This window comes from Pan troglodytes, chromosome 4 (assembly GCF_028858775.2).
Source record: "Pan troglodytes isolate AG18354 chromosome 4, NHGRI_mPanTro3-v2.0_pri, whole genome shotgun sequence".
In the NCBI taxonomy this organism is placed as follows: domain Eukaryota; kingdom Metazoa; phylum Chordata; class Mammalia; order Primates; family Hominidae; genus Pan; species Pan troglodytes.
The window spans coordinates 63,978,697-63,994,662 of NC_072402.2; the positions used below are offsets into that span (position 1 = coordinate 63,978,697).

The window sequence follows — 15,966 nt, forward strand, 5'->3', positions numbered from 1 at the left end:
AGATATTTAAGATTCATTAAGTTCTTGTCATTTAAAATTTTAAGAAAAATATTTTCTAATGGAATTACATATATTTGTATGATTCTTCTAGTTATATCCATGGTAATAAATACTCTTTTTAGTTGGAAATAAAACCCATTTGCGCTATATTATTAGGGAAAATATCTACATAAATTAGTTTTTAAGATAACTAAAGTCTATCTTTTGAATTCATAAGCATAAAATCTTAACCACTTGCAAAATTTCTAACACACTTAAGGTAGTCAGATGCCTTGTCAAGTAGGGTAACAAAAGTGATTTTCACCTGTTTGATTTAATAACAGTGCATCGATTTTATGAAAATCAGGCATGCCCTTGGGTCCTAACAAAGTATACAAAGCTGAATGGATCTATGCCAAATATGCCAGATTTTACTTTCTTACTTGAGTCTGATTTTATACTTCTGTCCTCTTTCTTACCACATGGCTTCCAGCATCACTTACAGACTAACCCTTAAAAAGGAGAAGGCTAAGTTACTAACATTTGGAAGGCTTATGAAAGTGAAGCATACTTACAAGCCAGCAATGTTTTTATTTATGGAATGTGTGAGAACCATACACTTAAGCAAGCTCTGGGGAATGAGAGTTGGGGAGAATCAACTCTTTTATTTGCTAATTGGTATTTCCTTTAAAAGATAGATTTCCTGCAGATTTTAACTGTGTTAATAGTTACTCTAGAAAAATTGGAGATTTGTGTGCATATATTTTATGTTGTAAAGAGACACACACCCAGAGACACTGAGAGAGACAGACAGTAAACAGAGGAGCACTAACCACAAACGGTTTACAAATGACCTCCGTACTCATTCACCCGTCTGTTCCCCACCTTGCCTTTTATAGCAACTATAGCAACAGCCATGAGAGTCATTGTGGAAAAAAATAAAATAAAATAAAAAAATCCTGGAAGCTTGTAAAGAACCTGAGCAAAGGGGAGGAAGTTGTGAAAAAAACGAATAAAGGGCACCGATCCAGAGTACTGAAGAAGGCAGAGTGGACAGCCTAGCAATGAGTATCTGGTACTCCAGTATCCTCTCCCACAGAATCTGTACAGCTTTCCATTTATGACAGTTTAAACTTAATTTAAATTATCAAACAGACACTTTCCTCAAACATATAAATCGTGAGGCAGTTCATTCAGGCTGTATGTATAAAGTTGTTCCAGCCACCTTTTTCTAACGGCTTCTCTATATCTTTTACATGGAGACAAAGAGAGATTTCCTTAGGACAATTTGACCATAATTTAGAAGCAGGAAATGGGAAGTATTTGTATCTTCTTTGCCTAACTCACATTAGTTACTCAAGTAAGCATTTCTTCCGTTGTTGCATTTTCTTGATTACAAGTTTTATGTTTTCTCTAAAACACATATCAAAAGAAACTTCCTAAGCACTATGCAGGGGGAAGCCATGACATTTATCTGCCACTGTCAGCAAAAACATGAACTTAGCCCTCAACAGAATATTTCACTTCATTCTAGTGTTACCTCTGCATCACCTGCATTGGAGTCACCACTTGCCTGTTGGGTAAAACCAGGATGCGCCACTGAAATAAAAAGGGGTCAGACAATACAAGAAAAGCCAGTCGAAACTGCCAAATGTATCAGAATACACACAGGCTTTCTAAGGATATGGGAGGGTGGCCCAAGACAAAGGCTCTAGAGCCCACCCTGAAACAGGATTTTTGACTTCACAGAGAAATTATTTAATTTTCAATAACACAATTCAACTAAAGAAAGGGAAATACAAGGCTAAACAAATAAGAAATGGAGACAAAAACCCAACCTTTCAAATCTAAAGAAAATAATCTGTTTTAAAGACACAGGTGAAGATCAGGAACCCAAAAGAGGAGAAAGGAAAAGCATTAACGCTGGCATCTGATAATAACGAAAAGTATGGAGTCTGGAGAATCGCTAGACTCTAAAAATTATAAAGGTTTAGACTTGGACTTTGTACACTGAAGAAAAGAAAACTGCACGCATTTATATTGATCAGTGTACACTATTGCTGCTTTTTAACTTTTGTGTATATGTAGGGTAGATTTTTTTTTTAAGTGAAAGCAAGTTTATTAAGAAAGTAAAGGAATAAAAAGGTGGCTTCTCCACAGGCAGAAAACCAGTGTAGTTTTTTATTAGAAATTGTTATTCAATAATAGTACATGTTACAAATAAATATCATTTTAAACTGAAAAAATTGTAGACTTTCAAATCAGTTAGGGTGGTCACCCTACAAAAGGGCATTTTTTCCCCCTTAGTCTCCTTGTTCATGTTGCTCACAAGAATTGGGCTAATGCTATGAATAGTAATAACAAACACTGACTTCTGTCAGGCCCTGTGCTGAACACTGTCTGCATATGTATAGGAAAGGGTTAACTCAGCAGGCCTTGTTTGCTCAGACTCTGTACATTTCCAAGAAAGGTCTGCCTTTAGGACTGGTCCTTGGCCAGCTCCTGGAGAATGAGCTCTCAGCTTTTAGAAAATTCTACCTGGTAAGAGTAGTTTTGCATGTTTCAGGTCTTGGGCCACAAAATATCAGTTTAATCCGATAGTTTATCTTAACAAGTGTGATTTATCGCAAACATAGATCTCTAATCTCCATTTCTCTCTCATATATCTATATTTATCTATCCATATATATGTACCTATATATATCAAATATGAAAATACGTTTATAGCAATTGTATATCATAGAGAGACAGAATGAAGAGAGACATAGATATTCTTCATTTTAGAATGTTATCTTGGTATGTTTAAAAGGAAAAGCTTAAGATGTGTTGCAATTGTAGTATGAGTTTCAGGTATGTACATGTTATGTGTGTGTGACAGACACACACAAACACATTTCAAACATGTTTTATGTTTAAGCTCAATATTGAAACACAGAAATATAACATCAATTCTTAATATGTTTTATGTAAGTACTGCAGCAGCATTATTAAATATTGTATTTCTATGGTGATTGAAAATTAGTAGGCAGAGAATTTTTGTAATGGTTCTTAATAATTTTTGTAATACTAAATAATTACTTTTTGTTTAGTATAGTTTTATAATCTATATATGAATAAAGTTGATATTTCTATTCATATAAAAATGTGATTTACTCTCATGTACTTATCTACATTCTAAAACCATAAGTTATCAATTTTAGTTCTGTGCCAAGGCACTTTTACTGAATAAAAATAATCAGCTAATTTTATATTTTCCTGATTCAAATGTATATGCCTGTATAATGTACAGGGTTTTTTTTTTTTTTAATTTCTGTAAATCAGAATATTCAGATGTTGAAAAAGTCTTTGCCTTCAGAAAGATACCTTTGAAATGTAGCATATACCTAAATGCAACCCAGAGGCTGGCAATGTCAACATTTTTCTGTTTTAAAAAACCTCTTATGAAAACTATTGCCATACTAAATTTTTTACTTGCTGACGACTCACAGCTGGAAAGGATTCTGTACATGTAAGACATCAAATATTGAGGATACTGGAAATTTTAAATTAATGGCACAGAAAGTCAACAAAGGAAGTTCATATGAAATCAAACTAGCAATATGATTACAAAAAAAATAAGTTTAAAATTTTTCTTGGCCCCAGTCTCATCATTTCTGAGCCAAATACAATTCTCATTGAAATCACCTAACTGAAACTGAAATCACCATTCTAGGCTGGTTTTCCCATAACGATGGACTGCTCCAAAAAGAAGAATCAAGAAAGAATTTGTCTCACAGTGAATTATTCAAACTTTGTCTTAGTTAACTAAAAATAAAATCTGACTGTTAACTACAGAAATCATTTCAAATTCTGTGGTGATAATAAAGTAATGACCGCTTTTCAGCTGGAGGGACTAACTTTTTTTTTTTTTTTTTTTGCTGCATATCTAGCTGTGATGCATTTTAATGAGAAATGATGACTGCATCAGCTTATATCCATGGAGCAGATTTTAGCATTCAGCTTAGGTCTCCCAGTCAATATCTACGAGTCTCTTCTTAAGGAGATCAATGACACAGATACATACAGACTAACAAATGTGATATCAACAATCAAGAATTCACTCCGTTAAGATTTTGCACACTGATTTCCACACAAGAAACCTAGAATTTACTAGATTCTTGTGCCTGTGAGGCTCCACTCGTTTTCCTGAATCACAAAAGCTACAGAGTATTTAGATAGAAATATACCTACTCTTAACATGAACCATTTTAAATATATGTATTACTGTGTCCACAGGAGTACACTTTAAAGCAGGGACTTCACTCTTCAATCTCTCCAATCAAGTGTTACCTAAAGTGGCATGTGGTTCCCTAAAGCTTAATAACTGACATTGCCTTAAAAAAGGGGTTTGCTTCCCGACTAATGTGGAAAAAGTCTGAGAAATGATTTTAAATCTTTCACTAAATTTCTCATTTGGTCACATGGAGGAAAATGATTTCACCAAATAGATACTCTCATTGATTTTTTAATGTAATTTATCAAAGAAATGAAATATTTAGACAAATTCCAGATTTCCCCCACCACGAGCTTCTCTGAAAGTACACTCCAACATAGACTGTTCACTAAGAAGCTCTACTGCAGTCAAAGTGACCGAATTTAAGAGGACATAATGAGTACTTCTGCTACACAGAATCATTATCCATCTCTAACACTTCCCTATGAGACAGAAGACGGACTTCTAATCAGGTACCAGAGAGGGCTCTGCCAACTTCAGGGCTTTGATGAATAAGAAAGGTTGAGAGCCCTTAACGTAAATGAATTCAGTATAACTAGTGAGAGAGTGAGAGAACCAGAGAAATACACCCTCATGTAGAAAAGTTAGGGGCATGACATGCCAAATGCCGGTTAACCAAAGCTTTCTTTGTCATAAAGCAACTTCTATAAAAATTGCTGAAAATAAATTCTTCCTGGCTCAATATGAATCAGTAATTTCCATTTCTATTACACTGTTGTTTACCCAAAAACTATTTTTAATGAATAAGACTCAGAGTTTGCCAAAGTGTTTTCCACAAAACAACTGTTTTGAGATACTCCAGATCTGTAATCAAGTAAGTCTGAAAAACCCCAAATACTTCACTCACCTCTTGGATATGCATAAAGCACACTAATATATAATGTTCTAAAAAGCCAATCATTAAAACTGTTTTATATTGTTTAAGCATTTCCTAGACATATTTGGCTACAAATCTAATATCTAATTAAACAGTTTGGGAAATGCCATCACATAATGTAGGAATATTACTAGTCATTTAAGAAACTAGAAATATTTACTATATTCTAGGCAGTTGGCTAGGAGTTGGAGTTCTAGTCTCTAAACAAAATACTGACTTATTTCTGTGACTTTTTTTTCAATGTGACATCACTCTTTTAAGCAGCTCTGTGCTTAACAATTTTTTTTTCCTGGTTTGTTTTCCACTTTTGTCTGTACTTTATTCCTTCACAGATGTGAAAGGCTAACAAATGTAAACTAATTATATTAATCAGCCTCTGCCTTGGTTCTACACTTCAAATACAGTATATATTCTATCAACAATTCTTGGATAATAACAACCTGTACTTGTTTTTTAAACAATAAAACAGGCCGGGTGCCATGGCTGGCTCACGCCCATAATCCCAACACTTTGGGAGGCCGAGGCGGGCAGATCACCTGAGGTCACCTGAGTTCGAGACCAACCTGGCCAATATGGTGAATTCCCGTCTTGACTAAGAATACAAAAAAATTAGCCGGCCATGGTGGTGTGTGCCTGTAATCCCAGTTACTTGAGAGACTGAGACGGGAGAATCGCTTGAACCCGGGGGGCGGAGGTTGCAGTGAGCCAAGATCAGGCCACTGCACTCCAGCCTGGGCAACAAGAGCGAAAACTCCATCCCAAAAATAAAATAAACAATAAAACAATGATGAAAACACAAATAACTACAGCACTTCAGAGTTAGTTGACAAATCCACCTTTTCAATCTACATTTCAAAATGTTCAGAAAGACACCATCCTAGGGGAAGTCAACCAGCAGCAACCTCTCTGCTAATTTTTGTATACAGAAACTTGACCTGACTGCACAAAGGTTTCAATAGATGTCTCCCTCTAAAATTAATATTGAATGATTTGTCATCTTCCATTTAATACCAAGAGGGTGTCAGCCACAAACTGAAATATCACTCATATGCAAATAAGTAACATTCAAGACTTTGGTCGTTGTGGTTATTAATCTTGTAATGGATGGACATAAATCTATTTACATTCTCATCCTATCCTCAAATTTCACTATCCTCTCCTCTTATTCTTACTTTGTTCTACTCATATTCTCACTCTATCCTCCTATGCGTAAAACGTTATGTATTCTACTGAACAGAGATGTCATTCGTGGGCAAGGAAAAAATACAATGAACTGCTCTTTGTGATAAAAAAACCATGATCTTGACACAGATGTTATCAATCAATAAACTTAACACAGCTTTACACTAAATTAATACAAACTGTTGATGAGTGGGCGGGGGGTGGTCACTAAGCAAACAGAAGCATGTAGGTGTTAGGAAGCATGAGAAACATGTATCAGTGGATAGGGAAGGCAGCTGTCAAAGGCCAAGAATGTTAAGTTTCAGGTCTATATGGAAAAAGCTGTGGTCACATTTGAAGGCTTCTGAACAGATGAATGATTAATTTCATGCTTAAAGAGTTCAGGTGTAAGTAAACTGGATGGATAAGAAACTCAAAATCAAGAATTTTAAGACACTAGGTTAAGGCGATTGATCTAAGTCAAAGCCAACAGGGCATGGGCTAAATGTTGACATGGGATGGGATGAAGAGGCCAACAGTGTTTCAAAGTAGAGGTTGGCAGAGCTTCAGGAACCAGAAGAGGAAGACTTGAGGTGAAATCTGAAACTGTAATCCCCATACTGGGCTCAAAAGATGTGATACTGACTAGGAAAAGGCTGGAGACAGAAGCTTCTTTTAGAGAGCTAAGAAGGGATTGTTTTAATGTGCTGGGGTTGAGGTGAAAATGACAAATACTCAGGTGGAAGTGTCCAGCATTCAAGTAGGATAAACTGGAACAGAAAGCCCAAATTATGTCATGGTGAAATGAGGATAGTAAGTCTTATTAATAAAAACACATCTCACTAGTCTTTCCTGGGGAACATGAAAGATGGAATTTCAGAAATTTAGAGAATGAAAAAGGAAAGATTACAAGACAATAAGTTGATTAAAATAGACTAAAATAATCATTGGCAGCTATCTTAAAGCAAGATATATCTTCTACAGCACAATCTACCCAAATGCAAATCTGGGCAGATAATTACAAAATATTTTTAGGATTGATAAAATTTCAGCTATATGTCTTTTTAAAAATGCTGCAGAGAGAAATGATGGGAAATTTACATGGATTTGCCAAATATTTGCATAAGGATTCCACAGCCAACGTACATAATTTTCCAACTATTATGGTTAGCACTGGGCTCAGGCACTACCTTTGCCAACCAGCAGATTTTCAGTATTGCCCCTGGCAGACATCCCATTAGCAATCTCTCCCCATTCCCAAACATTCCCAACTATTCTAGCCATGCCAATTCAACCAATGTCCCTTAAGTCTTACATAAACATTGACTTACACTGAAATGTATCCTATGGCTCTTACTAACTGTAACTTACTTAAATCACCCAAGCCTCTGTTTTTCCTGCTATAAAACGTAAAACAGCTGACAAAATACCTATTTGTGTTTTTTGGAAACACGGGATAAAGCAAGGCAAGCAAAGAGAACAGCAGAGATGATGCTTAATAAATATCACTATAGGATCACCTTAATCCATGAAGAAAATGGAGTTTAAATTTTAATACAAAAAAACTCAATAAAGTTATACTTATGTTAAATTGGTGGTTATTTTAGGTCAGTGGTTTCAAAACTCAACAATGAAACTGTTTTCAAAAAGAGTTGTTATACAGAACAGAAAAAAGCAGCTGCAATTTTAAAAAAGATATGAAGACCCAGATTCTCACTAACTCATTCAGCTCCCTTCACACTCCCTCCCCACAGCCACCCCAGCTCCTGAGGCAGGTTCCCAGGGCTCCAAGGAACACACTTTTAAAAAATCAATATTTTGAATATATAATAAGTGATATAACATAAAAGTATGGTGAGAAAGTCCCATTGCCAAGAGAAACATGTTAATTTTTTATTTAAAAAATCATCACTGTTTTCATTGTGACATCTTGAAGAACACTGAATGGCTTCAAAGTAACTGTATATGCCAAGATTTCTGCAGTGGGCACGTTTGATCTTTCATAATGAAAATTGACAAACCTTTTTAAGGGGATAGCATTGCTTCTTCACCCTCCCCCTCCTCACCCCTGCACACACATACACTTCTCCTTTCTGGGGAACTCCAAAGAAAACAAAGGCCCTTTAGCAATCAAGTAGATTGTCTCTCCTGATGGCATCCCATGAGTTATGGAATTACACACTGCGGGCCCAGGTGGATTAGGGCCCCTAGAAAGTTTGCTTGATCAACAGAGTGCTGTTGATTTTTTCAACTGAATTAATTACCCTTGGAGTCCAAACTCTCCACTGTGCCACAGTCCTCATCACGCCCTAGTATCTTAAATATTGCATTATCTGTCCCCTAAAAGTATTTGCACATGTGACCCAGAAAAGTGGACTTATAACTTGACTAGGCAACTTCTCTCACACTGGATTCATATGAAATTCCACTGCAAGTGACATCACCAGATTGGGGACCCTGAAGTGCCTGAGTATCTTCTCCACATCTGGTCATTTAGGCCAGGAAATTCCTTCTTGTCTGCCAGGTCTTTTAGCATTCATTTTGTAAGTCATTCAACACCTACTTACTTAGAAGAATACTGGGCTAGACAGGGTGCTAGGGGCTGGGGAAACTGCAACGCATAGGAGAGAATTCCCATCTCCAAGAGGCTCACAGACAAACAGACATAAATGGGTGATTACAATATACTGTAATGACATGGTTTTAGAAACACCTAGCAGAATCATACAGACGAGGATGCCAGGAAAGGCTTCTCAGAGAATCTGGCTTAGCAAATATCTTAACAAAGAGGGCTGAGCAGGGATGAGCCAAAGGAGAGGATGGAAAGCAGGTTGTGGGTGAGTTTTCCAGGCAGCATGTGCAAAGGCTCAGGAGAAAGAGGAAGGAGCCTGTGCTTTAAGGAATATTCCATTACTATTATCAGTGTCACGCTTGCTATTTATCTAGACGGAAGCTCCTGAAACAAAAAGGATACACTTCAAAAGATGCCAATATATCCATGACCACACAAAAGAGTGTCCAGTCATATAATAAAGGGTGTACATATGCAGGCAACTCACATCCTGCCAAATATTAAATTTCTAATTTTATTATAATTTCTAATAAAACATTAGCTTTATTATTATACAGAGTCATACTCCTTGATTGGGAAACTCTCAACTTAATAAACATTCTTTAGTCTCATGTCTTTTCTAAAGGAAAGAAATTAATGTTATATTCTTGGGTGAAAAAAATGTGAGGTCTCAAAAGAGTATTAATACAATTTGGGGATGCATATATATTTTATATGTATATAGACACATAAAAATCTAAAAGAATAAATTTTAATATGTTAACAGAAGACAGAAGTCATGTACTTTTTACTTTCTTCTTTTTGGCGTATTTCTTCTTCTAACTTTTTTTTTATTTTTATTTTTTACAAAAAACAATTCTTATTTGTGTACTTTTAAAACCTCAGAGTAATATTTTCACAATACATTCCTGGCTGAAAGTTCACACTCGGAATTCCAGAGCAGTCCATGGCCAGGCCCACTGGGCTCCACTTGCTCTCTCCTTGGCTTTGGTAACCACTGGCCCCAGGGACTCAGCCTGCTTTCCTATCCATCCCCTCAGTAGCTGTCACCATGCAGGTTACCCCTTCTGTTCCTTCTACCACTAACTCCATGTCTGACTGCAAGTGAAAGGAACAGAAGCCCAAACCTTTGGGTTTTAAGGAGTTTATTGCTAATCAGTAAAACAGAAAGAGACAGGAGATAAGTATGACAAAGTATAGGGAAGAAATGACTTTTGCCTAAACTTCCAAATTGTGTACAATTGAAGCCTCTGCTTTATAGTTCTTAGCACACCTCTCAAATAAGAAGGCAGTACTGGGAAGGCTCTGAACCTGTGGCAGAACCACTGATAGCTGTGGAGCTATTCTAAGGAGTCTGGGAAGCAGGGGGATTATCAAGATCATTGTTAGAATAAATTAATCTTACCGTATACATAGCACAAGTTTTCAAGCATATGTAAATGCTACTTATAACCAAATAATTACACCTTGTTTTTCTTTAAACTGTAACTCTCAATTATGTCTCTACATAATTTTTTGATGGTAAAGTGTCTGCATGCTCAAAAAGCTTGAAAACACTAATGGAGAAGAAGGAGGTCTCAGGAGTGTGACGGAACAGGTTTACATGGCAGCTTCAACATTTAATTGGTGAAAGTGACTATGTGTCTTAAACTCTCTGAGCCTCAGTTTGCACATCCAAAAGCAAGGATATAATTCCATGAACCTTTCCACCTCAAGTCCACAAGGCAGAATGTTAACTGCCACTCTGAGGACCACCAAATAAAAGGACAATTTATTAGGCCACTTGCCAGCATGGACACAATCGCCTCTTGGCATTTCTTATTATCCACAGAAAAATTAAAAGTATAAATGTAGAACAAAATTATTATTATTTTTTAATAGTAACATGTAAGATCAATCTTTGTCTTTAAAATACCATGTATCTCATTCTTGGAAAGCATCAAAAAGAAAATGGTATAGTAAGTTTTATCTACAACTTGAATTAAAATTATTCTTGAAATATGTTCTTAATGGTTAGATGAAATGGTAATTAAATACAAATAGAGATAATCATATACTCTCTCTCCATAAGGCTCCCACCTCCTTCAATAAAGTCTAGTTCACCTAAAATGATACTATTAATTCAATATTACAAGTTGATAAGCACATTAAATCAAAACACAGCAAGATTATTTTAAGAGTCTGACTGAAATGTCAGGATAAGAAATAGATTAATAAATATTGGTTTATAATGTCGGTAATGAAAACAAATACGTTATTTTCAGAAAATAAAAGGTCTTCGCCATTAGGTCCAAATCATAAAGGGATTATCTACGGTTACTACACTGTAACAACTTTTTACATATTGTATTATAGAACAAGCTTTTGAGAAGACAAAGCAACACATCAGCAGTTTAACCAATTGTCTTTCTCTTTTAACAGGCTGGTCTACATTAGATTAGATATAAAAGGCTCAGGTACACTTGTGCTCGATCTTAGCCAAATGGCTGAGAAACAGCCAGGTACATTTAAATCAGTGACAAAAGAAAACACTATCCTTTAATAAAATTACATAAAATAGGAAACATCTCTTACTTTAAGAGCAACCATGGTACTTCTTCCTATGGTGAAAACTGATGTTATCTCGCTTAATTATTCATCCCAACACCTGGCCTTGCTCCCTTTTCCACCTCTAGCTATGTTAACACTAGAGTTCAATAATTTGCTGATAAAGAATCTTAACTGCAGTATCTAACAGATCTTAGTGATTAAGCATATGATTTACCCTTTGATTGTACAGATAAGTAAACTGAGGCCAAAAGAACTGAGGTATCTTATTAAAAATCAGAAAGCTAGTTAGTTGAAAAGCCCACCTGTCCTTCCTGTCCACATGTCTCACCAGAAAAACAGCAATAGTGAAAAGTCAACTCTGTTTTTAATGGGCCACTTTGTATATTTTAACTGTTAAAATAATCCAAGAGGATATTAGTCATATACGAAGATCCTTTAGATATAATGTGTAGGACCAGCGTTAATTTAATCAACCAAGTCTCCTCTCATTGAATTATTAATTCATAATTACAAAGATGACATTACAGTAAATTAAGAAATACTGTAATTTCATTCTCTCCCAAAAAGTATACACTTAAGTTTGGTGATTCACTGTTATATTTTCAACTAGTAAATCAATGTGCTAATTCTGGGGCTTAGGTATATTGTATATACTGGAATGATATTCACTTTAAATGTTTTGAGATGTATAATGTAATACAGATCCTACGTGTTTTTAAAAGTTCACATCAATTTCAAGCTTTTAAAAATGTATGTACACAAGAAAGCTTCTTTTGCAATTTATATGTTTATAAATGTTTCCATTAGCTAAGATATATTTTGGAATGTGATCAAACAATATTGAATGTCAAGTCCTAACAGCAGGGCTGGTCTAAGGAATTCCCTCTAAGCTAAATCTGGTACTTCTCATATGTGGCTACTGCTCTTTTAAACTACTGTGTCCCTAAAGGGCTAAAAGGAAGAAAATCCTAACTCAACAAGTGAAGGTAGCAAGGCATAGTATTTGAATGGCTACCTTTCATTTTAACTCTACTTCCTAAATTCAAAATTGGATTTGGGTTTGTTTCAAGTTGTTCACAATTTACTAACGAAATGTGCATCTCTCATTCTTCCCCCAAAAGAAAGAAGTCATCCACTCCAGCTACATATAAGTCTCCAATTTCTTTCTTACAACTATACGTGAAAACCGAAATACCACTCATTGAAAAAAAAAAATGTACAGAGAATTGGCAGGCTGCATGTTTATGTAAACCTTCAGAAAACATGGAAACACGCAGCCCCAACTCACCAGGAAAATCAACACTTCTGATCAAACTATTTTGTGACATTTTATGTCTTTTATACATTTCACTTCATATCCAGTATTCCAGTTTTGCACCGGCTTGCCTGTATCAACCCCAAATCGCCTGAGAGCAATCTAGTACTGTAGCAGAACAGTTTCAACATGAAGAGTTCTGCTCATTGCCTGTGGCGTGGTCCTCGAAACACCTGAATCAAACATTGATTCCCCTCCTCCTGCTATTTAAAACCGAGGGACGTCAGGCTTGGGTAGCAGGTAAAGAAAAGCCACAATAATCAAACAAACAAGCAACCAAAATACCCGAACACGGAACACGCTAAGAACAAAGGAAACACAAGAGTGTGAACAGGAAATGAAGCAACTCTATACACATAAATACCTTCTGGGGCCGCCAACGTAGGTAAAAGTAAAGGTGGAGTCAGAGTATCTGAAATCTGAAACAGAAAGTCCCGTCAAAAGCTACCCCTGGAGTGGATTTGTTTTAACCCCGATCAGGACTTGAGCCCCACATTCGGTGGTGTCAAGGGAGGCCTGGCCGGGCAGAAGGCAAGGGCTAGAGGGCGGCGAGGTCCCTCTGCGCCGCGTCCGAGGGGATGCGGCGCGCCCCCGACTGGGTGCAGCGGGAGGCCGCCCCCCGCAACAAGTGCCGGGTGCCATGGCAACAGCGGGAATTTCCCGATCCGGGAGGCCGGAAGCAGCCTCAGCCGGGCTCGCGGCAGCGAAAGCAAAATCCCGGGGGAGCAAAATGGACGAAAGGCGACCCCCAGGCAGGGGCGCTGGGTGCCTTGGGAATCCGAGGAATCCCTTCTCTTTGCCAGTCGGAGGGGACTAGAGGGAGCCGAAGGGGCCGGAGATGGGCCGAGCGCTGCCCCCCGGGGGTCCTCGGCGCCGGGCGCAGCTTACAAGCGCAGCGCAGCGCAGCAGGCTCCATTCCCGGCCGCCGCCGCTCAGCCCATTGCGCAAACCAACCCCGCTCTGCCGCCGCTGCTGGAACCCAGGAAGCGTACTTGGAGGCTTCGGGCACTACGCGGGGCTGGAAATACCACGCACTGCCCCTTCGCCTAGACCCCCGCTCCGGCCACGCGGGCTCTGCCCTCAAAGCTGGTGGCTGCCTCAGACTTGGGGGTGGGGGAGGGGAAGGGGAGAGGCTGGCGCCCCCTCCCCCTTTTGGCTCCCGCGCTCGTTGCAGCAGCTGTTGCCAAATGAACCCCAGAATGGGGACGTGCAACCCTCCACCCCACCCCCAGCCACAGACGTCGCGGTCAGAAAACTGGGAAGGGGGCGCTGGGTCCGAGGTTCTGGAAAAGCAAGAACTCACCTGCAAACAGGCAGTCCTTCTCAGCTCTGGACTTCTGGATCACGACGTCGATATCCTTCTGAATTCGCTCTTGCCTTGAACACATCCCCATTAAATAAATCCCTGGAAAAGAAGCAGCCGCTATTTCCACCCCACCCCACCCCCCTCGCACGCTTCCAGCTTTCGTAAATATTCAGTTAAAAATGAAACCTCTGGCCGAGGCAGGGGCTGAAGGCGAAGTGGTTTCGGAAGTGATCCTGGGTGAGAGAAGAGGAGGAGGAGGAGGGGGAGGAGGAGGAGGAGGAGGGGGAGGTCGGCTTTGCATTCCCAGATGTGACCGCCCAGCTGCTGCTCGCCGCTGCTGGATTCCAATTTCCTCCCCTTCTGACAATGGATGGTGATGACACCAAGTCTCACTTTCTCCCTCCCCCGCCCGGACCAACGGCCGTGGGGGGCCGAGGTGCCGGGGACAGCCGGAGAGCAATCACCGGCTGGGCGGCGGGCGCCGGCGAGGGGCGAGCCCCGCTCCGGCTCACGCGCGCACACCCCTCACGGCCCGCACGCCGGCCTTCCACACCCGCGCACACTCGCGCCCGCGGGCGGCGGCAGCCGTGCCCAGGCTGCTGCAGCGCCGCCCGCCCGCCGCAGACCCTCCGCGCCCGCCGCCTAGTCACCCGGCCGGCCGCGGGCCGCCGGGGCTCGCAGAGTATTAGCCATCCCGGGCGGGAGCCGCTTCTCCCCACACCGACCTCCACTCGCGCCGGGAGCTGAGCGGTAGTGAAGACTCCCTGGGGCTCCCAGCCTTCCCTCTCCGCGCCCCTCCCCCCATCACTTTTATGAATTCGACTCCACTTTCTAAAGGAATTATAGTCTTGTGGCAAACCCAAACCGGAGTGGCTGGGAGGGGGAAAAGGGGGGAAAAGAAAATCTTTAAAAATTAAAAAAATAATAAAACGAACAAATCTTTCCTTATTGCCACATCACATAACACGGAAAAGGCCTTAAAATTACTCCAGACATGCACCCTCCCCTTCCCTCAGTGCCTGAGTCTTTTTCCTCCAGATCGAAGTAGTTCAGCCCTTTTGGGGCGCCGTTTACGAAACACAGCCCCTTTTGAGGGACTTCCTCCTCTTGAAACTCACCAGTTCTCCCTTCCTAGGTGTTTCTGTTCATGAGAATGGTCAGAATCAACTGGCACGTTCCAGGGTCTTCCTAAAAGATGGAAACCTGTTTGGCTTGATTTTTAAAACCACCTCCTTTGACAGTCAAGGGAAAGCTACAATCCAGGTGTTCAGAAATGAGATACTGCTCTGATTCTCACTTTCTGTTCTGCCTGAGGACACCCCAGGCTGACGTAGCTGCCCCACCTCTATATTGGTTTATGCCCTAGGAGAGGTCTCCAGCAGGCACTTTTCTTGTTGATCTTTTCTCCACTGAGAAGGCTCCCGCCAGTAGACCATGACTCCTTTTGCTTTGCATTCTCAGTGCCATGTACAGTGCCTGGAATACAGGAGGGTGGCCTAAATGTTGGCTGAATGCACGAATGGTCATTTCTTGCAGCCTCTTTTCATTACCCTGTCTCATCACTTTTCTTATCAGCATAAGTGCCCAAGAGTTGCCAAACTGTTTCAGACCCTTAATCAATTTAGTTCTGATTCTGACCGTGACAACATGATGTTCAGCACGGTAGGAATGACTGCCATCCCTGAAGGAGTCTTAAGATTCTGTAGAATCAATGAAAGATTCTATATTCTAACTCCTTTATCTTTCAGGAAACAAATTACAAAATAGTTTCGTTGTCCAGTCATATTCACTATGAGTTACAAAAGGAAACATTTTGCATTATCGAGATCCACTGCAGCCTTTGATGTAGTAAAGCCACAGTCACAACAGGCTATATCTCCTGCTCAGTCCTCTCCTGAAATGCTTCCTGTTTAGGGTAGGACAGGTTCAAGCC

The 15,966-nt window shown here is 39.7% G+C and overlaps 1 protein-coding gene across 25 annotated transcripts in view; it reads right to left on the minus strand.

Moving 5' to 3' along the window:
- The window catches only part of PARP8 (poly(ADP-ribose) polymerase family member 8), a 184,440-nt gene extending 168,703 nt beyond the window's left edge, over positions 1-15,737 (minus strand). For 4 of the 25 annotated variants that reach the window (XM_063811244.1, XM_063811246.1, XM_016953325.4 and 1 more), the window contains exons 1-3: positions 15,152-15,737; positions 14,031-14,132; positions 13,092-13,146 (exon numbers count right to left, since the gene is read on the minus strand). In XM_063811244.1, the coding sequence (XP_063667314.1) occupies positions 13,092-13,146; positions 14,031-14,121 (146 nt within the window). In that variant the 5' untranslated portion in view covers positions 14,122-14,132; positions 15,152-15,737. Of the gene's footprint in view, positions 1-13,091; positions 13,147-14,030; positions 14,617-14,758; positions 15,070-15,151 lie in introns of those variants that run through there. The other 21 variants (XR_010157240.1, XM_063811239.1, XM_063811240.1 and 18 more) reach the window with 19 other exon arrangements.
- Between the last annotated feature and the right edge of the window lie 229 nt (positions 15,738-15,966).